The sequence below is a fragment of the Microcaecilia unicolor genome, chromosome 14 (assembly GCF_901765095.1).
Source record: "Microcaecilia unicolor chromosome 14, aMicUni1.1, whole genome shotgun sequence".
NCBI lineage: Eukaryota > Metazoa > Chordata > Amphibia > Gymnophiona > Siphonopidae > Microcaecilia > Microcaecilia unicolor.
In genome coordinates, this window is record NC_044044.1 from 1182546 (window position 1) to 1208010 (window position 25465).

General features: G+C 45.4%; 1 protein-coding gene across 2 annotated transcripts in view; it reads left to right on the top strand.

The window, feature by feature from the left end:
* Positions 1-25160, top strand: part of LOC115457897 (zinc finger protein 436-like) — a 118099-nt gene extending 92939 nt beyond the window's left edge. The window contains exons 5-7 of one of the 2 annotated variants that reach the window (XM_030187576.1): positions 6947-7060; positions 8454-8555; positions 23706-25160. In XM_030187576.1, coding sequence (XP_030043436.1) covers positions 6947-7060; positions 8454-8555; positions 23706-24859 — 1370 coding nt within the window. In that variant the 3' untranslated portion in view covers positions 24860-25160. The remainder of the gene's footprint in view (positions 1-6946; positions 7061-8453; positions 8556-23705) is intronic. The other variant, XM_030187577.1, reaches the window with a different exon arrangement.
* The last annotated feature ends 305 nt before the right edge of the window (positions 25161-25465 follow it).

Below are 25465 nucleotides of genomic sequence, written 5' to 3' on the forward strand. Positions count from 1 at the left end.
GTATTTCCAATACATGTTAATTGTGTAAAGAATGTAAAATTTATAAATAAAAAAAAGAAAATGTCACATATTTCTTTATCGGAATGCACAGTCTTCCCTTTACCATCTTTAAGCGTTATAATTTTCCTGGTCTCACCTTGTGGACAGATCAATGTGGCCAATAAGCGACTCGCCTTATTGCCATGTTTATATACTTGTAATAAACTTGAGACTTGAGGGCCCATCCATGTAAACATTCACTGAGTGCCGTCTGCAGACCCAGTAACTGTTGTCTGTGTTCTTCCGCATGAATCCGTCCATATTGCCTCCGAACCCTACACAATCGTGAGCTCAGCCGCAATATCTCCCTATCCCTCGTCTTCCTCACAAAGTGGGAATAACTTATAATTTCACCTCTCAGCACCGCTTTCGCGGTTTCCCAGTATAGTAGGGGCCCTTCAGAATGCCTTTCATTACAGTGCTCAAACTGCTTCCAACATTTTAAGAGTTTTTCTCGAAATGCCAAATTAGTTTGTAGTTCTAGGGGGAACACCCACCGACGCTTGCCACCGGGTACAGGTCCACCACCCATTCCATACACACCCATGCGTGATCCGAGATAGTGTAAGATCCTATTTCCACCCTTAAGACTGTAACAAACAGTTGACATGATATTAAGAGATCATCTATTCGGGCCTGAGTGGAGTGTGCCCTTGAGAGATGAGTATAATCTCTATCCATCGGATGTAACACTCTCCAAACATTGGCCAGGTCAAACAGTTGACCCATGCAGAGCAACCCTTTATTAGAATAATAATATGCAGCTCTCCCAGTCTCAGACCTGTCCATGGAAGAATCCTACACTGTGTTAAAGTCTCCTCCTATTACTAAAGCCCTGTGCTGATATGGTAGCAAACGCTTGACTACCTCATTGTAAAATAGTTTATCATATTGATTAGGCGCATACAAATTACAAAAGAATAATTTCTGGCAATTAACCACCACCTCCACCAGCATGTATCTACCCGCCCTATCTATCCATATGGGCTTCATGGCCTCTGCCACACCTTTCCTGATTAGTATTGCTACCCCTCCTTTCTTCCCCGAAGCTGCAGCCGCCACACGAGTGTTTTCAACTTACCATGTTCCAATTGATTGAGGTATGTCTCCTGTAACAGAGCAATATCTATTTTATGTCGTTGTAGATGTTATAAAAGTTTTGACCTTTTAATAGGTGAGTTAATTCCTCGTACATTCCATGTTACAATTTTCACCATGTGAAACTATCTGATACAAAACCTTTATGAACAAATCCTTAGTGAGATGCCTTAGAGGACGTACCAGCCAGCATCCCTCCCAAGCAAGTTTGCCCTTGAGATCAACAACATGTAATATGGTCTTCTCACTCCTATGAACTTCTCTTTCCCACACTCCCCGATCAGCCCCAGCCTGAACCTGTAGATGCAAACTCAACCCTCCCCTTCCCTCTCACTGTACCCCCCTCCTCCCTCCCTGACCCCGACCCCTTCACTTATGGGAACCATCACATTTGACACCTCCCCACACTCCCTCCAGACTTAAGCAACATTATAGCACAGACATTAAAAAAAAAAACACTCTCTCAATGCATATCAAGTCGCTATTCAAGGGAAGTTCGGGTTATGTCTCTACCAATACAGTAGCTCACTCCTCTGCGTTGTTGGGGACTTCATATCGTCCCACTTTTATCTCCATGTTCCAGCAGATCCCCTTCAATTAAGCTCTCAGTATAATTCCACAGGCTTGACTACCTCATGGTAAAATAGTTTATCATAGCGATTAGTCAGTCACCACGACACTTCCTTAGGTGTTTCTGTCATTGAATCCCCTTTTTTTATCTGTGTCAGAAATTCCCATGCTGCTTCCACTGATTCGTATACCTTCATCGCCCCTTTATAAGTAACTTTTAGATTGGCTGGGTACAACAGCGCAAACCAAACCTTCATAGAAAAAAGTTTAGAACAAATAGGGGCAAAGGTCTTACATCTCGTTGCCACAATTGAAGAATAATCTTGGAAGCAAAGAACCTTCTGATTCTCATAGGTCAGAGTCTTACCCGATCTTAGGCGTTGCAATATAGCCTGCTTGTGGGCAAAATTTAACACCCGTAAAATGACCACTCTTGGTCTAGTTGCATTAGGGCGCTGCACTCCTACCCGATGTGCCCGCTCCACCTGTAGCGGGCCAAAACCGTCTTGTAATTGCAACTCTCTAGTTAACCAGCACTCCAAAAAGCCTCCAATCTCTCTTCGATGATCGATTCAGGTAATCCCACGAGGTGTAAATTATTCCTCCGTGACCTGTTTTCCAGGTCATCAATTTTCGCTTCCAGAGCTGCCATTTGAGCCTTTAATCCATCCTGAGATCCCTCAACAGTCGAGACCTGATCCTCCAGTATGCTCGTGCGCGATTGGAAGGCCAGGCATTCCCGGGCTAAATCCTCTAGTTGAGGATGCATCCGCTCCAGCTTTGTGTCAATAGAAGTCAGACGTCTTTCCAGTAAGTCCTTCAACACTGTGGACATTTCTGCTGTTATTTCTGCGATCCAGGTTGAAGACACAGAGGGGCCCACTGGACTCGCGGGAGCCGCCATCTTGTCCTCTGCGTGTCTTCCCCTGCTCTTCCCTTTACTAGATATTCTCATCGCTATTCTGCAAACTCAAGACCTTCAACTGGGTGCGACGATGTTCCGCAGTGTTATTAACCAAAATTCAACACAATTGTGGGATCCGATCAGCGTCAAAATCCCAGAGGCCGGAGAAGTTCACGTGATCTCTCAAAAAACATGAGTTTTTAATTCTTTCTTAAATTGATTTACATTTTGAATTTCACGGAGCTCAGCAGGCAGAGCATTCCAGAGTTTAGGACCCATTATATAAAAAGTGGAAGACCAATACTCCTCCAGTCAAACCACACAAAAGGATGAAACATCTAAAAACGATTTTTGAGAAGATCTTAAAAGATGTACTGGCTGATATAACTTCATGGTGGAACACAGAGTGGGAGAAACGCAATTATTAAGAGCTTTGAAAACCAGCAATAAAATCTAACTCCCATAAAAAAAATTTAAGTATAAGAAGTTTTACCAAGGCTCATATTTAGGCACAAAAAAACAGGTACAGATGTGCCACAAGTTTTCCATGCATATTATTTGAATCAATGATGAACTGTCTTGTAACATAGTAGATGACAGCAGAAAAAGACCTGCACGGTCCATCTAGTCTGCCCAACAATTTAAACTCATATGTGCTACTTTATGTGTATATCTGACCTTGATTTCTTTCTGCCATTTTCAGGGCACAGACCGTAGAAGTCTGCCCAGAACAAGGCCCACCTCCCAACCACCAGCCACGCCTCCCCCTACCGGCTCTGCCACCCAATCTTGGCTAAGTTTCTGAGGATCCATTCCTTCCGAACAGGATTCCTTTATGTTTATCCCATGTGATGAAATGTGAAACCCCTATCTGTGTAGCGATGCTGCGACTACTGTGAGACACTTTGTGAATACTCTGGGGGTGGACATGAAGTCAAGTGGTATTACGCTATAACGGTAGTGATGTTTCCCTACTTGAACTAAAATCCCTTCCCTTTTTTCCCTGGTTGCAATGAGTTTGACTGCTGTTTCCTGTAAAAGGGAAGAGAGCTCCTTTATAAGTAATTCCTGGATGCTCTCAGTGGCCACTGAAGGGTGTAGTCTATCTGGACTATTTTGAGAACCCACTGGTCTGAGGTTGCCTTGTCTGGAAAAAATTCAGCTTCCCTCCTACCAGTATGTCATCCAGAATGGATACTTTTATGTTCTCTTGGAGCCAGTTAAAAATCCACTCCTTGCTTTGACTTGGGAGCCAGCTGGGACTTCTGAGCTCTCTGCTGCTGCTGACAAGGGCAGGAGCTCTAGGCTGGTTGGGGTGGATGAGAGGGAGGAGTGTACCTATGCTGTGCCGAGTACCTCGTGGAAGGAGTGGGCTGAGACTGATATCAGTATGTTTCTTAATGAGGTCGGTGACCTCCTCTACCTTGTCACAAAAAGACTATGTCCCCGGTATGGGATGGCCGCCAGCTTCTCTTGAACTGCTGTTTCTAGGTCTGAGGCATGCAGCCAGGTGAGTCTGCGCATCCTGATGCCCATGGCGGAGGCCCTGAACTCCATGTCAAAAGCATCATAGGCTGTCCACGTCATGTGCTTTCTACACATCTTAAGTTTGCTATAGCTGATGAAGCTCTGCAGCCTTTTCAGGTGGCAGTGTCTGCAAATTCTGCCACACTGCACACTAAGTTCCACAAATGTGAAGAGCTGGAAAGAATGTGTGTGGGAAGATAGATAGCATTCTGAAAAACCTTCCTCCCAAAAAGACTCCCTTCATTGGGGCACTGAGGATTGAGTGTCAGAGCAGATTCGATGACCATCGAGTAGTGTAGAAGTTGGAGCTTCTTAAATCTGGGAGCCTTCTGAACTCTACACACAGAATCAGCCTTCTTCTGTACAGAGAAGGGGGTCTCCCACTGCTTCATCTCTACTGCCTTAAGGATGCACAGGCAATGTCAAAGCCTCCTTCAGTTGGGCCTCAAAGTCATGGATGTCCACCTCTCAGTCCTATTACTATTAATAATCATTTCTATAGTGCTACAAGACATACGCAGCATGCTACCAGACATAATCAGCGCTGTACATGTTAAATGCAGGTGGTACTTCTGTCCCTAGAGGGCTCACAATCTGTTTTTTGTACCTGAGACAATGGATAGTTAAGTGACTTGCCCAAGGTCACAAGTACCTGCAGAGGGAATTGAACCCAAGTCACTAGGATCAAAGTCTGATGCACTAACCATTAGGATGCTAATCCTCAGGGAGAGAGCTTATCCTTTCATGAGTCAGAGTGGGGTCTGATGTGATGCCAAGGGACCCTTTCTCCAAGAGGACCTCTGGCTCCTGATCAGATTCCCAGGATCAATCTGAATCAGAATCAAAGAAATAATCCTGAGGAGAAACCTGAGTCTATACCTACCTCGATCCACTGAACTAGTGTTCAGGGTCTGGGCAAGAGTATCAAGGGACACAGGTCTTCCTGTGCCTCAAGGAAGATACACTGGACAAAGACACAGTCTCCACCATTGCCAACATAAGAACATAAGCGTTGCCATACTGGGACAGACCCAGTATCCTGTTTCTAACAGTGGCTAATCCAGATCACAAGTACCTTGCAAGATCCCAAAAAATAACTCTACTAGTGAGACAAACTTGCAGCCACATAGTCAGCAGGATTTGAACCTGCGCAGGGAGACCCCAACAGATTTCAAGTCCATTGCCTTAACCACTCAGCCATGACAGGTGAGAAAGAACACTGGGGAGAGTCTCCTCTATGGGCTGTGCTGGATAATATCATACAGATTTATCTATTTGTTTGTTTGAATATTTGTTATACCACCAAATGATCCAAGGATATCAAGCAGTTTACAAAAAGAAATTGTATAAAGGTTGAGTAGGCCATGACATACAGACATAGCAAAGAAAAGCGAAACATGTATTAAGGGGGGCAGGGTTGCACAACAATAAGTACCTAAATTAGAAAAACGTACCTAGAATTAGAAACAACAGAACACAAATAGGATAGGAGAGAAAAAATGGTGGAAGGGAGGGGGGTTCAGAGTGAGCTGGGGAGAGAACAGCAAAATCGATGTGTCATGAGATAAAAGGAGTCAAAGGCTTGTCTGAAGAACCATGTTTTCATTGCAGTCTTAAATTTTGGCTGGGAATTGATGGATCGCAAATCTGGGGGTAAGACATTCCATAATTAAGGTGCAAGGCAACAAAAAGCTGTCTCACAAGAAGTTACCATATATATATATATATACTAGTAAAAAAAGGCCCGTTTCTGGAGCCAATGAAATGGGCGCTAGCAAGGCTTTCCTCTGGCCCCCCCTACCCAACGCACCTTCGTTGTTAGTGACGCCATTGCGCCGCCGTGGCTGCCGTCGATGTGTGACTCTGGCCCCCCACCCAACGCACCTTTGTCGTCAGTGACGCCATTGCGCCGCCCTGGCCGCCGTCGATGTGAGTGAATTGCTCCGCCCTCAACGTCATAACGTTTGACACGAGGGCGGGGCCCCGAGACTGTGATTTTCGTGGCTTCAGAGCTTCGAACTTACGAACCTTGGCTTCAGTGACGTCAGACAATAGAACGTTGAGGGTGAGTTTTATATATATAGATGTGCTGATGCAGGAGTCACCAGACAGTGAGTGCCAGAGGATCCAAGGGAACAAGACGGTCTGTGAGGGGTTAGGAGAGAGGCCAGATAAGGCAGTGACATGGAGTAATAGGCATTGTGGGTCAATAGAAGTATCTAGAAGCACTCTGAACCCTCCCCTCCACCATTTTTTTCTCTCCTATCCTGTTTGCGTTGTTTTTTTCTAATTCTAGGTACTTTTTTCTAATTTAGGTACTTATTGTTGTGCAACAGGATGCCAAATGTTGTTCAAAAAGGAGAGGGGTAACATGATAATATTTTTTAGCATTATAGAGAATCTTCACAGCAGTGTTCTGAACAAGTTGCAAGCGATGGATCTTATGGCAGGCCGGCTAGCATGTGAGGTTATGATGTTCTGCTTGTCCTGGTAATGTATTACGGGACTACTATCATGTGGCGTGTCTACTACTTGAGCTCTCTGAACGGTTCCAAAGTCTATGATTTCATTAATAGCTGTCATTCACAAAGATGCCAAGTTTGCATGTCCTGGTTTTGAACTTCCATCCTAAATCAGTGTTTCTAGTCCCTGATTCTACCCATTGAAAGTCAGTGCTGCAGGTTCCAAACTGCATTAGGCCAGGGTTTTCATAAATCCAGGACTGTTCTAAAATCTCCCTCCCTGGATAACTTAACATCATAGCAAATGATAGCAGAGCTACCACTTATGGGCTTGTATTGTTCACAGATTACACAGCAGCCAGCCCTGACATCTTACTAAGGATTATAGAGGTGGAAGAACCAGACTGCACTGATGAGCAAGCATCAGATGGGAAAGAGGGCCAAAATATTCCTGACAAAGGTAAATTGAAGGGGCTGATGCTGGTCACTGAACCTGCTTTATGTTCAGATAAGCCTGACAATGAATTCTGGCCTCTTATCTTCCCTTCAAGTTCCCCAACACTCCTAGAATCCTCTTTACATAATACATACTAGTGCTTGGACATGGTCTGTGCTTTAACCCTGACCCCTGCCCTGGTTCCTAAAGGACTATTGTGCTTTAGGCAGACCTGACATCTGTACTGAACCACGAAGAGGGGCCTTTTCTTCATGGTGTTTACTGAAGATATGGTGGCTGGAAATGAAGGCTGATGATGCCCTGACCTTTTATTTTCTCCCTCATCAGGATATCCCTTGAAGATATTAGGGCTGGTCCTTTTTTTTTGGTAATCCTGGGAGTAAATCTTGAGGTGATTTGGGGGATTGTCAAGGTGATTCTCAGGCTGGGGTTTTGGGCAGGAAACATTGAAGAACTCCTCAATTTGCAACTTGATAGAGGTCTACACTGCATTAAGATAACATCCTGAAATATATAGAGGTCAGTATTTAGGTAGTGTTATATCCGGTTAAACTAGATATGATTTCCTTGTTAAGTCGGCACCACTGACTACAACAGATTCAAGTGTAATGTATAGCTTATTTGGTTTACCTAGATGTGCTATTTATGTAGTCTGATTTACTGGTGCTATCCAGTTACTTTTAACCTGATTCCAGCAAGCCTCTAATTAATCATTTCATTAAACTGATAACTTTTGGCTGGTTATCAACTTGTCCAGACAAAAGTTATCCATTTTGCTTGCCTAGTAAATTCAAATATGTTGCTTTATCCAGTTAATTATCCATTTGAGTTCTGGATCTCAGCCTTGCATTTTTTTTTTTTTGGGGGGGGGGGGGGGGGGGGGGGGGGGGGGGTTAAATACATTGAGGTCAATGTGATTTAACTGTGCAGGAGAGGATCCTGAAAATTGCACTTGTCCCTGCCAAACCCAGATATTCAACACACTGAAATTTGGGCAAACTGCCACAGTTAATGCTGGGGCAATGCAGGAGTGGGGTGGAGACAGGAAGGACTTACCCAAGGACTGCAGATATTCAGCAGCAGTACTCAGATAGCTATCTAGTTAACTAAGGCAGCAAAAAGTCTCATAAGATATCCAGGTAGCTATTTGGATAGCACTGCTGAATATCAGCAGAACCCAGGTAACTCTCAACAGGTCACTGAGTACCCACATATTTAGTGCCAGGATCCAGATAGGGGCTGGTAATGAATATCCAGGTGTTAATTTACCTGCCAGCGGCCAGCATCTAAGGAAACACTGACCACTGCCAGCTAAGCATTGCCCCACTTTGTTAAGGGTTTATGTACTATGTAATAGAGGAATTCACAGCAACATAAATGTGTCTTTTGTTAACAGAGATCCCAATGATCACATCTGCTCTTTCAGTAAACATTAAAGAAGAGGCAGAGACATATCCCCTAGGGGACCAAGACTCGGAGAACGGAGACCCTATGACAGGTGAGAGATGCTCTGGAGAGACTCAGAGAGACTGCTGGAAGCCCAGACTCAGGTTTTTCTGAAAGACAGGCACATGGAAAAGAGAGAGAGACTAAGCAGGGCCATCTGTGCATCTGCACAAATTCCAAAAAATACTCAAGTAAAAGTAATAAAGTGTAGCTCTTAAAACTACTTTTTTTACTACAAAGTAAAAAGCATTCTTTACAATTTGGACCACAGAATCTAGTATGTTTACAAGCTAACTTACAGGAGATCACTCAAGGTCCTTCCTAGAAAAAAACAACACCCTGAACATTGCTGTTGACATAGGAACATTAATACACCTATTGGAAAACAAACCAAGCAGAATTAGTACAGATCAGACACTTGAACAGAAGTAGGCCCTCACGAAGTATATAATAAGTGACAACAAACTAAAAATAGAACTATGTAGACAAAAATTAAACTGAGTTTATCCCATTGCATGCAAGGACTTGTAGTCTTTCTTTTCTTAGGGAATACAATGGGGAAATCAGAACTTGAAGTCCCTGCATGCAATGAGTTAAATTGAGGACTGGATCAACCCTGTCAGGTGAAACAGTTGGCATCCCTAGGAGGTCCAAACCCCACAACACTGCCTTATTTGGGAGACTGACCCCTAGCAATGCATCCTGACACACCACTGGGGAGTCAGACACTGCCACTTTAGATGATTCCAGCACCCGGAGTGAGTGGCACTACTCCTGCTTCCCTACTTCTAGAGATGGGTGAGGGATTCTGGGGTCTGGGGGGCTGAGGGCTTCAATTTGGATCAGGTAGGGGTGCGATCGTCTAGGGGCTCACTTGGGCCACCAGGGATCTTGAGTGATCTGAGTTGACTTCACCCTTTTGTTCCTGAGCTGATGTAAAGGTTCGGCACTAAGAGAAGAGTACAAACCCCCATGCTTGATTTTAACGTGTGTTCTTACTTCATTGGAAGCAATCTCTCAGTCACACTTTGCATGTGTTTTGCAGTGATTGTACAACTGCTGCAAAAATTTCAGATTGTACTGGGATTAAAATTAAAGTGTGAGAATTGCGCTAAAGAATCTTCCTAAAAACAAGGTGGAGGGATATCATCTGTCTGCAGCTTGTTTACTGGAACCCATGGGTTCCAATCCCTCGCTCCTCTCCTGCAGCCTCCAACTCTGTCACTGATTCTCTTTGTGTGACTCAGCAGGAGTCCCTTTATCTTCCTGTGCTTGAATGGAAATTCCCGGCTCTACCTCTGGCCCTGATGCAGTGATCCAAACTACTGCATCAGGGCCAGAGGTAGAGCCGGGAATTTCCATTCAAGCACAGGAAGATAAAGGGACTCCTGCTGAGTCACACAAAGAGAATCAGTGACAGAGTTGGAGGCTGCAGGAGAGGAGCGAGGGATTGGAACCCATGGGTTCCAGTAAACAAGCTGCAGACAGATGATATCCCTCCACCTTGTTTTTAGTCCCTGCTCCTGCACCCACATGACTCCATCCGCCTGCCCTTGCCCCCCACTCAAGCCTCAGTGTGCTCCCCTGAACCTACTTTAAGATGCCCTGGTGGTCTAGTGGCCTCTTTGGGGCATGAAAGAATCCCACTCTTTCCTGCCTGCTGCCGCTATTGCTCCTTCTTCAAAATGACTGTTGAGACTTTGAGCAGCACCGAAGAGACCATTAGACCACCAGGGTGTCTTAAGGTAGGTTCAGGGATGGCGGAGCACAGCCCAGCCCAGATACGGCCTCCAAAACTGAACACAATACTCCAAGTGGGGCCTCACCAATGACTTGTAGAGGGGCATCAACACCTCCTTTCTTCTGTTGGTTATGCCCCTCTCTATGCAGCCTAGCATCCTTCTGGCCATGGCCGTTGCCTTGTCACATTGTTTCTTCACCTTTAGATCCTCAGACACCAACACCCCAAGGTCTCTCCTGAGTCGAGCTTACTAATCTCTCACTTCCTATCCGGTATCTCTCTTTTCGGTTTCTGCACCTCAAGTGCATCACTCTGCACTTCTTGGCATTAAAGTTTGGGGATATAATGGTTGGAATGGGTACGGACTGAGCACATTTAAACACTTTAAATTGCATTTAAAAAAAAGATATAAAAATGATTTTGCTTATCCAAGTTGTTGTACGAAGTAAATTGTCTGACTTGTTTTTTCTATATTTGCTCTTCCTTTTTATATTAATTTATTAAATTTTAACTGCCAGACCCTCGACCATTCTTCTAGGTATCCACTCTATTGGCTATGTTCATGTCATCTGCAAAAAGGCAACCCTTCCAACCCTTCAGCAATATCTCCCACAAATATATTAAACAGAATAGGCCCCAGCACCAACCCCTGAGGAACTCCACTGCTCACCTTTCTTTCCTCTGAGCGGATTCCATTTACCACCACCCTCTGCCACCTGTTGGTCAACTAGTTTCTTAACCAGTTCACGACTTTCGGTCCTAAATTCAACCCTTTCAGCTTATCTACGAGTCTTCTGTGGGGGAATGTAGCAAAGGCTTTGCTGAAGTCCATGTGGGTGGAATGCTTACTGGCACCCAAGAAACCACTGCTACCTTTCTACTGAATTATGTGTTCAGTAGTCAAGTAGAGTCCAATTCACTGCAAACGTGATCCAGCACATGTGGAAGACACACAGAGTGAAGAGTAAATTACATATAGCATACCATCCTCAATCCTCGGGACATGGTAAGCTGGGCTTTGCTGACATGTCATCACTCATTATTCCTTCTGAAAATAGATTTCACAGTCTCAAACTAGTCCCATATCTGGAGCAGGTTCTCAGTCCATCTCATCCCTACTTCAATCTTGCTACTTCTGCGGATTCTCCTTTTCCATGCCCTTCTTGAGAGCCCTCCTTCTTCCCTGCAGCTCTCCATCTGCCCTTGCCCCTGTTCCATGCATCCATCATCCATTTTCTCTAGAGTGCTGTTTATCCCAACTTCATCTGATGATTCCTTCTGCATCACACCTCTTGGTGTGAGACCTTCCCCTTATTCATGGACAAGCAGGATATTATCAGTCATCATCCCTGGTGGCACAGGTTGGATCCGCTCTATCAGAGCCCAGAAATGTCTAGAAAACTCTCTGGCACCTCTCCTGTGTGACTGTTGCTCTTTCCCTCAATCTATGTAATATTTCTGACAAAGCAAAAGCTGATGTGCTCTTTATCTTTTTATTAAATGAGTAAAAAAAAAAAAAAAAAAAAGAGGAAAAGAAGAGATACTCCTGGGGAAATACTGTGCAAAATAAATTGAAAATTCTGCACACTTTATTGTAATTATTTTGGGCCACAATCCCCCCTTTATAAGGGCTGGCATCTCCCCCAAGCATGAAACACCCACCCCCACAGCAGTTTCCCATGCACCTTCCTGAAGACCTGCATTTCATTCCTGTGGCATACACACACACCTCATTCACCTTTTTCCAGCCTCTCTCCACACTCCATCTACCTATTTTCCATCCCCCCCACATGTCCTATTCCCACTATATTTTTCCAGACCTCCCACTCCCTGCCTCTCTCCCTGCACACTCACCACTCCAGCATGGCAAGAGGAGGAGCTGCACAGCCACACATCAGGCTGTGCTACCTGCTCTTCTGTCATTCCTGGCCTGACTCTTCCTTTGAGCCTCACAGGTTCACGAGGCGTTAAAGAACTACCAGGTACCAAAGTAACAGCCCAGCCTGCGGCTGTGCAGCTCCTGCTCTTTCCATGCTGGTGCAGTGAGTGTGCAGAGAGGGAGGGAGGTAGTCAGAACGTGTCTGTGCCACTCTGCACTGCAAAAGCAGACTTTACAGAATTCTCTGCAGTAGTGCAAAATTCCCCCAGGAGTAAAGTGAGAAGAGAAGAAAGGAAAGAAAAGAGAAAAAGAGAAGTCAGACTTGAAAGCAAGGGATTCCTCAAGACTCCAAGGGGCCCTGTGTGTGTTCCTCAAGCCACAAAAGAAAAATGGTTATATAAATACAGTAGATAAAAGGCACCAACCCAAAGGACCCAATGCAGTACTTGCAGATATTTCCCCAAGGGGCCCAATATGGTACCAGAAGGATTGCTTTTTGAGCAAAACCAGCTGCAAAACACCCATGGGGCCTCACTCCCTAGTGCCTGTGGTTTGGTTTGTCTTTTTACCCTAAATGAATACTGCTGAAACAAAGTGCACTTAAATGAAAGGAGAACAGTGTGTAGTTGCCATTCAGTCACATTCAGTGGCAGGACACTCACACAGAGAGATCTGCTATTGGAAACTCAGGCAGCAAGTCTCATTCTCCGAAGACAAGCAGGCTGCTTGTTCTCACGATTGGGTCGACGTCCGCGGCGGCCAAGGAAACCAGCAAAACTTTTCAGCAAAATAAAAATCTTTCTAGAACGCTCCGGCTTGCAGGCAGAATGCACCTCGCATGCGCGAACGGCTTCCTGCCCGCGGCACAAGCGTGACATCGTCAGTTACTTTTTTCCCGCGACTGAGGTGACACGGAGTTTTTTCGGTTCTGTGTTACCTTCGGCCCAGGAGATCATAGCGTGTCCGCTTTTCCGTTTTGCTTCTTCTCTTTTTGTTTAGTTTTTAGTCCTTATTGTCTTAGTTTTCTCACTGAGTATAAGTTTTCTTTCTTTTCGTCGCGGCCCTCTTTTCTACCTTTGTTGTCTGGCCACATACTTTTTTTTTCAATTATGTTGGTCCCAGTTTCTGGTTTCTGTTTTCCTCGTCTTCTCTTAAGTCTATTGCCAGCATTTCCTGTTTGTCATTTTTCTCTACCTACAGCTTGCCCCCTCTCCTCCCCACTTCCATCCATCATTTTTTCTTCCTTTGTAGTCTGGCCACGTACTTTTTTTTTCAATTGTGTTGCTCCCAGTTTCTGGTTTCTATTTTCCTCGTCTTCTCTATTTCCAGGATTTCCTGTTTGTTTGTCATTTGTCTCTCCTCCTTTTCCTTTCAGCTTTCTTCAATTTTATTTTCTGCCTCTATCCACATCCAGTCTTCAGTTTCTGTCTTTTGACTGTGTCTACCTACAGCTTGCCCCCTCTCCTCCCCACTTCCATCCAGGATTTTGCCCTCTCTCCTCCCCACTTCCATCCAGCATTTGCCCCCTCTCTCTTCTCCCAATTTCCATCCAGCATTTGCCCCTTCTCTTTTCTCCCCATTTCTATCCAGCATTTGCCCCTTTTCCCTCTCTCTCCCCATCCAGCATTTCTCCCCTTGCCTCCTTTCTCCCTGGCGATCCTCAACATTGGAAAGATTGTATTCACGATGGACCTGAAAAACACCATCCCCTGTATTCAGTGGCCATTTCCCTAAACCCCTTTCAAACATCCATTCTGATTTACTATTGATATTCTGTTTATACTGTTTGGCAAAAGGAAAAACTAGGTGCTCCCTGAGCTGCTGGCTAACTTTATTCAGCAGAGTGCATCAGCGTCAAGGGTGCTTACACCTTTCATGCCTCTAGTTGCAGCCCCGCTTGGCCCTCAGCCTTTGGTGAAGCCTCCGATGCCGGTGTCACGTGCATCCCCAGCTTCGACTGCCACTCAATTCGTCACTCCGATGTTGGTGGAGGAAGCTTCGGTGGAGTCAATTTGAGAACCAACTCCTTGACATCCCTCTCGGGGACATTGTTCCTCTAGGTTGAGGCAGTCTCAGTCTCAGAAATTTTGGCTTATACTGATGAGGCGTGCTCTTGGGAATCAGATGTTGACCCCCAATACTTCTCGGAGTAGGAGTTTTATGAGACCTCTCTCCACAGGAAAGGAGAAAGTCTTTCCCAGAGAGCCTTTCCTTCCCCTCTTTTGTTAAGGAAATGGAGGCTGCCATTCCATTTCCAGTAGAAGTGGAGAACGAGCCCAGGGCTAAGATGCTTGAGGTCCTGAACTATGAGTCTCCTCATAGGGAGACTGTGATGCAGAACTGCGAGTCCCCTCTGTCTGTCCTGGTACTCCCCAAAAAGATTGATACCATGTACCAGATTCAGAGTACCTCTGGGTTTGATAAGCCTCAGCTGCCTCATCATTCCCAGGTGTTTGAATCCACCCTCAAAAGGGCCAAGATGTTATGATTCTGCCAGTCTGGCAGGGGAGGGGTGTGGACTTCATTCCTAAGATTGGCTGTCAGGGTTTGAGCTGACATCAGTGGGTAGTACTTAAGCCTACATGTTCCTGCTTCCCCTGCTTTGGCGTTACGTTTCTTTGTGGCTAAAGCCTTTGCAGTTCTCTGTCAGAACGTTGTTCTGTGCTCTGGTTTTGAATCTGTGTTCCCTGTTCAGGGCTTTCTGTTACTTTCCCTTTGTTTGGGATATCTCGTGGCAGCATGTGTGTGTCTGTCTGTGTATTCAGCTTGGTGTTTAGTTTCCTCTGTCTGGGTTCGTTTCTGTCAGCGTGTGTGTGAGTAATTAGTTCACTTGCCTCCAGCTGGGGCTCTCCTTCGCTACTACTACTACTACTATTTAGCATTTCTATAGCGCTACAAGGCATACGCAGCGCTGCACAAACATAGAAGAAAGACAGTCCCTGCTCAAAGAGCTTACAATCTAATAGACAAAAAATAAAGTAAGCTAATCAAATCAATTAATGTTTACAGGAAGGAGGAGAGGAGGGTATGTGGAGGCAAGTGGTTACGAGTCAAAAGCAATGTTAAAGAGGTGGGCTTTCAGTCTAGATTTAAAGGTGGCCAAGGATGGGGCAAAACGTAGGGGCTCAGGACGTTTATTCCAGGCGTAGGGTGCAGCGAGACAGAAGGCGCGAAGTCTGGAGTTGGCAGTAGTGGAGAAGGGAACAAATAAGAAGGATTTATCTATGGAGCGGAGTGCACGGGAAGGGGTGTAGGGAAGGATGAGTGTGGAGAGATACTGGGGAGCAGCAGAGTGAGTACATTTATAGGTTAGTAGAAGAAGTTTGAACAGGATGCGAAAACGGATAGAGAGCCAGTGAAGCGACTTGAGGAGAGGGGTAGTATGAGTAAAGCGACCCTGGCGGAAGATGAGACGGGCAGCAGAGTTTTGAACCGATTGGAGAGGGGAGAGGTGACTAAGTGGGAGGCCAGCAAGAAGCAGATTGCAGTAGTCTAAACGAGAGGTGACAAGGGTGTGGATGAGGGTTTTGGTAGAGTGCTCAGAAAGAAAGGGGCGGATTTTACGGATGCTGTAAAGAAAGAAACGACAGGTCTTGGCAATCTGCTGGATATGAGCAGAGAAGGAGAGAGAAGAGTCAAAGATGACCCCAAGGTTTCGAGCTGAGGAGACAGGGAGAATGAGAGAGCCATCAACAGAAATAGAAAACGGGGGGAATGGGGGGACAGTTCTCTGTGGGAGGCCAGCTACTTTGTTTTCTCAGTGGGGGCGTTGCCCCGTTCTGCCGACTCGGCAGGCTACTAGTCTGCGGGTCTTCCCTCAGGTTGTTTATTCAGTTATCTTCCTCCGCCGTGTTCCTGCCTCTGACTTCTGGTTCAGTAAGTTTAACCCCTTGTGTACTGTGTCTCTGCCTCTGTCTTCTGTGTGTTTTAGACAGGGGATTTTCTTCATCCCTTTTGTATCTTTGCCTCTGGCCTCTGCTTTGAGGGCTAGTTTACATTTTGTTTCCTGTACCTGTCTCTGGCTTTTGTGGCTGTTAGTTAGCTCTTTCTCCCCTCTATCCTGGGGGGTTCCTGGCTGCGGTGTTCTTGTGGCAGCCCGGTCTTTTAGCTGTTTTCGCCGTATCCTCCCGTGGTTACAGGGCGCTTCCTGTATTTATTTTCCTCTCCTGCGCTAGTCCCCTGGGGGGTGGGGGTGGCACCCCGTTCTGGTTCCTTTGGTGTCCTTCCTTGTAGTCTGGGGGGGTTCTGTCCTGGGTCTGTGGAGCCTCCATGGTGGGTTTTTCCTGCGCCCTGTGGCTGGTGTTCAGTGCGCGGCTGGCACCTTGGGTCCCTTGGTGTTCCTTTCTCCCCTCCCTGGGTGTGTATCGGTTCCAGTTCGGCCGTGAGGCCCGTACGAGTGGGTCTGAGTGTATCAGTTCCGGTTCGGCCGTGAGGCCCCCTTCAATGCCTATTTTCCTTTCTTCCTGAGGTGCTGCGTATGGGTAGGCTAGGAGTGTTGGATAGCTGGGGTGTGTAGTGGCGGGGCGGTCTCCCCTAGGCCTTGGCCTCTGCTATCAGCGGGCCGCGGACTGGGCTTAAGGGCTCACGACCAATCCAACAGATTACACAAGAGTTCTAGAGACTATGCTCTGGTGCCTCCAAGGAGGGAAGTTAGAACCTTGGACTTTTTTGAACATAAGATGTTTCAGGCCTCTATGCTTGTGTCCCATATTTAATCTTACCAGCTTTTCACGAGTGTGTTCTTGCAGGACTCAGTGCGCAAGCTGCTAGATTTGGCAGACTTCCTCCACAGCACGCCAGAGACACTCGAGGAAGTTATATGGAAATAGTTTTAAAACAAATAGGAGGAAATATTTTTTTACTCGACGAATAGTTAAGCTCTGGAACTCTTTGCTGATGGATGTAGTAACAGCGGTTAGTGTATCTGGATTTTTTTAAAGTTTGGAAAAGTTCCTGGAGGAAAAGTCCATAGTCTGCTATTGAGACAGATATGGGGAAGCAACTGCTTGCCCTGGGATTTGTAGCATGGAATGTTGCCACGATTTGGGTTTCTGCCAGGTACTTGTACCCTGGCTTGGCCACTGTTGGAAACCGGATACTGAGCTAGATGGACCATTGGTCTGACCCAATATGTCTTATGTTCTTTTTCACTTCCTTGTGCAAAAGAAGACAGGGGGGGCTGCATTTCATTGCTGATGCTGCTGGCAGCCTGAGGATTGAAGGACTGCAGTGTGGTGGGGCTGGGAAGGGAAAGAGATATCAGAACCTGGGGGGAGGGGGGAATGCTGTACAGGTAATGAGGGGTGGCTACTGTTTTTCTGGGGTGGCGCTTGGTAGTTCCCCCCCTTGCACTCCCTTCCCCTTCATCAGAAGAGAACAGTACAGGGGTGAAGTACGTCTGCGCGTATGATCTTAAGGTGTCCAAACAGGTACAAAATCATAACATCTGGAATGGACAAGGATGTTCAGGATCGCCGTATGGAGGCTTTGTTAATGAGTAATACAGGCATCCATTTGCGGTTCCTTGGTAGCTAGAGCTTGCTTTTGCTGCTCTGATGAACTGTCCATGATGGATGCTGAAGTGGCAAAGATTGAGATGAGATTGGCCTTTTTGACAGATCCTTTGTATGATTTGCTGAGGGCTCAGCTAAGTCTGTGACCTTAGGTGTAGCTGCAAGACAGTCTCTTTGGCTATGAGGTTGGTCAACGGATGTGGCTTCTAAGGCTAAGCTTAGTAGATTTCCTTTTCGGGGGTTTTTGTTTTTTGGTGAAGAGTTGGGCAAGTTGGTCCGCAGTTTGGGATATTCTAAGGTACTGCAGCTTCCCAAGGACCGGCCTAGGGAGTTGGGGCGTAGTGTCTTTTTGGGCCGCGGTTGAGGATGCAATTTTTGATGCTATAGATCAGGTAGAGTGGCTCCTGTTCAGCGGTCCTGATTATTTAAGAGAAATCAGTCCTTTTGTGGAATTTGAAGGGGAGGCAGAGGCGCAGGAGCCTCTTTCCAGTCTACCGCTCATCCTGGGCCCAGCCTCTGGTTCCTGTGGGAGCTCGCTTAGCACAGTTTTATTGGAGATGGGTTATAGAGGTTATTCGAGAAGGGTACACATTAGAATTTGCACATCATCTTCCAGACGCCTTCCTGGAGTCTCCCTTTTGTTTCCGCCTCAAGGCAAATGTAGTCAGGGACACTCTATCTTCAGTCAATTTGTCCAGTTCCCTGTTCAGAGCTCAGATAGGGATGGTATTCCATTTACTTCATTGTCCCAAAGAAAGAGGGTTCTTTCGGACCGATTCTGGATCTCATAGCCGTCAATGGGGCTTTCACAGCATCCAGTTTTCACATGGAGACTCTCTCCGTCATAGTGGTAGTTCGTACTGGAGAGTTTTTGACTGTGCTAGATGTAACAGAGACTTATCTCTACATTCCTATTCAGCCCATGCATCAACGTTTTCTGTGCTTTGTGGTGTTGGGCAAGCATTATCAGTTTTGGGCACTGCCCTTCGGTCTAGCTACAGCCCCACGTACGTTTATGAAAGTTATGGTGGTCATGGCAACGGCTCTCAGGAAATAGGAAATTCTAGTTCATCCTTACCTGGACAATTGGCTGATCAGAGTGAAGTTGTATCAAAAGTCTACAAGTCACAGATCGTTTGGTGCAGTTCCTACAATCCCATGGTTGGGTAGTCAACTCACAAAAGAGTCATCTGCAACGGTCTCAGTCGCTGGATTATCTGGGGGTGTGCTTCAACACTCTGCAGGGTCGCGTGTTTATTCCCCAGGCCCGAATTCTCAAGTTACAGTTGCAAATTTGACAGTTTCTGCAGAGATTGGTGCCATGTGGGCCAGAGCACACATAAGCACCGCCACGCTGGGAAAAGACCAAAGGTCCATCAAGCCCAGCACTCTGTCTCTGACAGCGGCCAATCCAGGCCCCAAGAACCTGGCAAAAACCCAAAATTTAATAACGATCAATGGACTTTTCCTTAAGGAATCTATCCAGACCCCTTTTAAACTCAGCAAGGCCAGCTGCCGTCACTACCTTCTCCGGCAATGAGTTCCAGAGTCTAACTATGCGCTGAGTAAAGAAAAACTTTCTCCGATTTGCAGTGCATCTTTTCTAGCAAAAAAGGTGCCGGTACTCAAATGCCAGGCCACCTTTCAAGGGTGGGGGTGATCACTGAGGGACCCACCTCACAATAGCCAGGCCTCCTGCAACCAGTCACAGAATCTATGACAAGGCAGAATTGTTGTGTAGAGCCTGAGCTCGTTCATTAAAGCTTGGGGTCCATGGGTCAATTTTAGCAGACAGTGGAAAAGGTGCTGGTACTCAGTACCCCCAAGTACCCCCTCAAAAAAAGCCCTGCCGATTTGTTTTAAGCCTACCACATTCTAATTTCATCTTGTGTCCCCTGGTTCTATTATTGTTAGAAAGTGTAAACAAACGCTTCACATCAGTCCGCTCTACCCCACTCATTATTTTGTACACCTCTATCATATCACCCCTCAGCCGCCTTTTCTGTAAGCTAAAGAGTCCCAGCTGTCTTAACCTCTCCTCATAGGGTAGTCGTCCCATCCCTTTTATCATTTTTGTCGCCCTTCTCTGCACCTTCTCCAATTCCTTTATATCTTTTTTGAGATGAGGCAACCAGAACTGAACACAGTACTCCAGGTGCGGTCGCACCATGGAGCGATATAATGGCATTATAACATCCTCATGTTTGTTTTCCATCCCTTTTCTAATACTCAACATTCTGTTCGCCTTCTTAGCCGCCGCAGCACATTCAGCTGAAGATTTCAATGTCCCATCCACCATGACTCCCAGATCCCTTTCTTGGTCCGTAACTCCTAAAGCAGAACCTTGCATAACATAGCTGTAATTCGGGTTCCTCCTTCCCACTTGCATCACTTTGCACTTCTCAACGTTGAACTTCATCTGTCATTTGGACGCCCAATCCCCCAGTCTCATGAGGTCTTCTTGTAATCTTTCACACTCCTTCCACGACGAGACGACCCTGGATCCCTTTCTTGGTCTGTGACTCCTAACGTGGAACTTTGCATGACGTAGCTATAATTCGGGTTCCTCTTTCCCACATGCATCTCTTTACACTTGCTCATATTAAACGTCATCTGCCATTTAGACGCCCAGTCTCGTAATTTTTCACAATCCTCCTGCAATTTAACAACTTTGAATAACTTTGTGTCATCTGTGAATTTAATTACCTCACTAGTTACTCCCATCTCAAGGTCATTTATAAATATGTTAAAAAGCAGCGGTCCCAGCACAGACCCCTGAGGGACCCCACTAACTACCCTTTGTCCATCGAGAATAATGACCATTCAACCCTACTCTCTGCTTCCTATCCCTTAATCAGCTCTTAATCCACAAGAATACACTGCCTCCGATCCCATGACTCTCCAGTTTCCTTTGGAGTCTTTCATGAGGCACTTTGTCAAATGCCTTCTGAAAATCCAGATATACAATATCAACTGGCTCCCCTTTTCCACATGTTTGTTCACCCCCTCGAAAAAATGCAGTAGATTTGTGAGGCAAGACTTCCCTTCACTAAATCCGTGCTGACTTTGTCTCAGTAGCCCATGCTTTTGTATGTGCTCTGTAATTTTATTCTTAATAATAGCCTCCACCATTTTTCCCGGCACCCGGCATTTTTGCTTTTCCATAAATATGAAGAAATCTCATTTAGAATGAGATTTCTTCATGCAAAAGGAAGTGTAAGTGTCTGCCACCTTCCATATTTGATGCCCTCCCCCAGATAACATTGCTAGCCCAATGACTGGTAAGGTACATCCTCTGAGACACACCTTCACCTGATGGCAAAAGCTGCCATGGTAACAGGAGTTATCTCCCCTCCCCTACTCCTTGGCGCCAACAAATTGGGGGATCCAAACCTGGCTCATCTGTTTCACAGTGCTTAAGCTTACGGTGGTTTAGGTACAGAGTTGTTAGAACATAATAGGGGTAATTTTTACATGCAGAAAATGGCAGATATAGAATTGCACAACCTTGTATGAACATAAGAAATGGAAAGGGTGCCCCTATTTATACAAACTGTGTGTAGACATTCCTGGCAGCAGAAGTAGAGTTCCAATGTATGTGTGCAGTTTATGTTTAAATCTTTTTATTGACTGAAAGATCATTACAAACAAGCATAAAACTTCAACATGAACACTGTTCAAGTACAAGAAAATCATTCAGCATTCCACAGTCAATGAAGTTTTCTTTGTATCCCCAAACACCCCAACCCTGTCCCTAATCCCTCTGCTTTGAATCTATTTATTAAAGTATTCCATTTATGAAGAGTAGTCAACAGCATAACATAGGAGAACGTAATACATATAACATATTGCATTACCGAATAATATCTCAAAGGGCCTTGTTCCTTATAGCCCGACTTTGAGAGACATCCTCTCTGGTAAAACCATATGTATGGTCTGCCCGTGTTGTAAAATCTTATCAAATTTTTTCCCATTCAGCTAGCAAGAATATTGTAGTGTTTTGCCTAACCATGCTTGCTGGCAGATAATGACAACTTCTAATTTCCGTTTGATCAAGTAATGGTACAAAAATATTTTAAACATCAAAATGTCTCGGCCTACATTTCAATGCAACCATTAACTTTATTCCCCGTACCTCCATCCCCTCCTCCCTTCTCATTCTCTCCCTCCTTCTTCCCCCCTACTTCCCTCCCCTCCCTCCCTCTCTTAGCAAACCAAGCCTAGTTAGGAGTATCCTCGGGAGCCACTGAGAAATCACTTCAGGACTTAGCAGGTGTTAATGATCAGGCTTCGTCCCCTTGGGCTCAGCATTTGTAGATATGGGGCCCATACTTGAAGGAATTGTTTTCTGCGTTTAGCAGACTTTTTTGCATCTCGAGCTTCCCATGAAGCCAGGAGGTGAACCTGGTTTCTCCAGTGCCAGTAAGCAGGCTCCTCCTTGGATGTCCAATATTGCATAATGCATTTGCGAGCTACCAAACTCAGCTTTCTACACAAAAGGGCTGCGGGTGTCTTTAGGGGGGCAAAGGCCCTAGGGTAGTCTAGCAGGAATTGCTTTTCATTTCCTTGAATTTTATTAACCAATCTTATCAAAAATCCTCGAACTCGCTGCCAAAATGCGCGCACCTTAGGACATTGCCATGTTGCGTGGTAAAAAGAGCCTGGGCCCCCGTCACATTTAGAACAATTAGCGCTTTCCTTATCCAGTATTTGAGCCAGCTGTGCTTTGGTCATATACCCCCGTAAGGTTATCTTATCCACATTCTCTCAGTCTCTCATCTGTGACTAACTGCCTGATACCCCTCAGCGTCGCCGCTATGTCCCAAGATGCTAGTGAAGTACCAAGGTCTTGTTCCCATCTGAGCTTGATAGCCTCATATTGCCTGGTCGGCCTACATCGGACTAGAGCTCCATATAGATCAGAGATCGCGTGTCTCTCTAGTGCTAGGTCATTGAAAAAACCCCATAGCCTTATACCCAGACGATCTCCCAAGGCGGCCTGGTCCAACATTTGCAGGTAGTGTTTAATTTGTATGTTTGCAAACCTGTTACCCCAGTCCAACCCTATCTTGCCTTGTAGGGCTTCATATGATAGTATTGTTCCGTTTTCTTGCAGCAGATGTTCCAGCTTCGTGACCCCCTGCCTCCCCCAGCCTCTAAATATTGGATTATCGTTTCCAGGTTCAAATGTTACGTTACCTACTATCGGGAGTTGATCTGAGACATTTGGGTGACCCTCCAATTGACCGACCCACCATTGCCACGTCGCTCGTAAGGGTTGAAGCAGTATGCTCTGTTTAAAGTTAGAAGGTACCTTATTACTTGGCAAATGAAAAAGGGCAATCGCATCGTGTGGGGCGAAAAAACCCCGTTCAAACGTTGTGGGTGTGTAATAGTGTGTTGCGTGAAGCCAATCCCTCACATGCCTGAGTAAGCACGCTTGGTTATATAGAAATATATCCGGGAAACCTATTCCTCCCTGCCTCCATCCTCCTACCAGCAAGTTCTGACTTAATTTTGCCTGCTTCCCGGCCCAGCAAAACCGGCAGCACAATCGAGTTAGACATTTCAAATCTTTCTTCAGCAAGCGGATGGGCAGGGTCTGTAGAACATACAGCCAGCATGGAAAGATCACCATCTGTATGAGATGGATCCGCCCCAATAAGGACAATGGTAGCCCCCTCCATGATTCTAGCTTTTGTCTGGTGTAGTCTAGAAGGATCTTAACATTTAGTGAATGCAGTTCTGATGTGCTCATTGTAAGCCTGATCCCAAGGTATTTAAAAGATTGTTGTGCCCACCGTAAAGGAAAATCGTCTCCCCATTCCTCTCTATCTCTTATTGATAAGGCTAAGTATGTGTGCAGTTTATAAAAGATGCATATACACACAAATTTACACCACCTTAGTAACAGGTGTGTCACATTTTGTATACTAGGTGCCTTCATGTGCTTTGTTATAGGATCATCCCCAGCATGACTAAATAGTTGTAAAATAAAAGGTTGCAATAGAGAAAAACTGCTGTATTTTCAGAATGCTTTCTTATATGTGGCCCATGATTTTAACCCAGCAGGTGTGCAACTTATGAACAGAAGAAAGGAAGGTTTCCGTGCTCAGGCACTAACGCTGCAAGCATTGCTGCTGGCTAAAGAAGGGGACAAAGTTCTCCAGTGCTGCAACAAGGAAGAGAGCCAGAATGAGAAGCTTTCAGCTATCCTGAACCCAGCAGCTTCATGTAGCAGTGGGGTGCAATGCTCTGTCCCACAAACACACCATCCTACGGCAGAAGCAGGGCACAGAAGCAGCTACATGAATATGGAGTGGGAGACCAGTACCCACGAAGAGTTCATGGGGGAGCTTAAAGACCCCATGGAATGGAGGCTTGACAGTGGAATAGTGTTTGGGGCACCAGAACAGCCTGAACCGATAACTCACAAAGGTGAAATGCTACCAGAGTTCACATCCACCAGAGTTGAACACAGCTTTACTAATTGTTCCAGTACTGCTCCTCCACAGAAGCCATGCCCAAGCACAAAACCATTCACTTGCACTGAATGTGCAAAATCCTTCAATGATTATTTTATAGCTATAGCACATCAGAAAGGCTGCCTGGGTAAAAAAACATACAGGTGTATGGAATGTGAGAAAGGTTTCAGTGACTGTTTAAGTGTTGTTACACACCAGAAGTCATGCCTAGGAAAAAGACCATTCAAGTGTCCTGACTGTCAGAAAAGCTTCAGTGACTGTTTAGGTGCCCTTGATCATCAAAGATCTTGCCCAGGTAAAAGACTGTTCACATGTACAGAATGTGCAAAAAGCTTCAGTGATTACTTCACTGCAGTTACACATCAGAGATCCTGCCCAGGTGAGAGACCTTTCAAGTGTCCTGAATGTCAGAAAACTTTCAGGGAAAAGAGAAACCTTATTAGACACCAGAGAATCCACATGAAAGAGAGACCATATAAGTGTAGTGACTGTGAGAAAAGCTTCAGCCAAAATTCAGATCTCAAAATTCACCAGCGAACACACACAGGAGAAAGACCATTCAAATGCAAAGACTGTGAGAAAAGTTTCACGGATAACTCAAGTTATATTAAGCATCATAGAATCCACACTGGGGAGAGACCATATAAGTGTACAGACTGTGAGAAAAGCTTCAGTGATTGCTCAAATCTCAGTCGTCACAAGAGAACCCACAGGCGAGAGAAACTGTTCAAATATTGAATGTGAGTTGAGCATCAGGTTTAAAACCAAATGCACAATACACACAAAAGCCCCTACAAGGAAGAGGCAAAAGATGCAACCAAAGATGAAAAAATAGTAAGCCAAGTTTATTAAGTGTTGCTGGAGCTGGTAAAGATTTCCAGATAGGTCTTTTTATATAAGCTGCCCACAGCTGTAACACCATGCAGGCTGCAAAAGAGGCAAATCTCACATATAGAGAGACAAAGAATCATAATGTTTGTCAGTATGACACAGAAATTGCTGTACTTAGGTAATAAAGAAGTAATACCAATTTGAGAGATCTGAGAGTGTGTTCGCTAGTTTCTGACAACTGGCAACTCAGAAGAGAAACAAGAATGAATATAGACAAGGGAACAGAGGAATTTAAAAAAGCAGACAAATGTTGATATATATATTTAATTTCATCTTTATTAACGTCAGAACCATACATGCTTACAAACTTCAAACATGTATACACTGCAATGCATGACATTTTACTATAACAATTAGTAATCCATGGACAGGCATTTTCAACCCGCCCATTACTATTCACATGTTCGTCCCACACTAGCACTTGGATTCTGACATTTTCTTTTTATTCCCCCC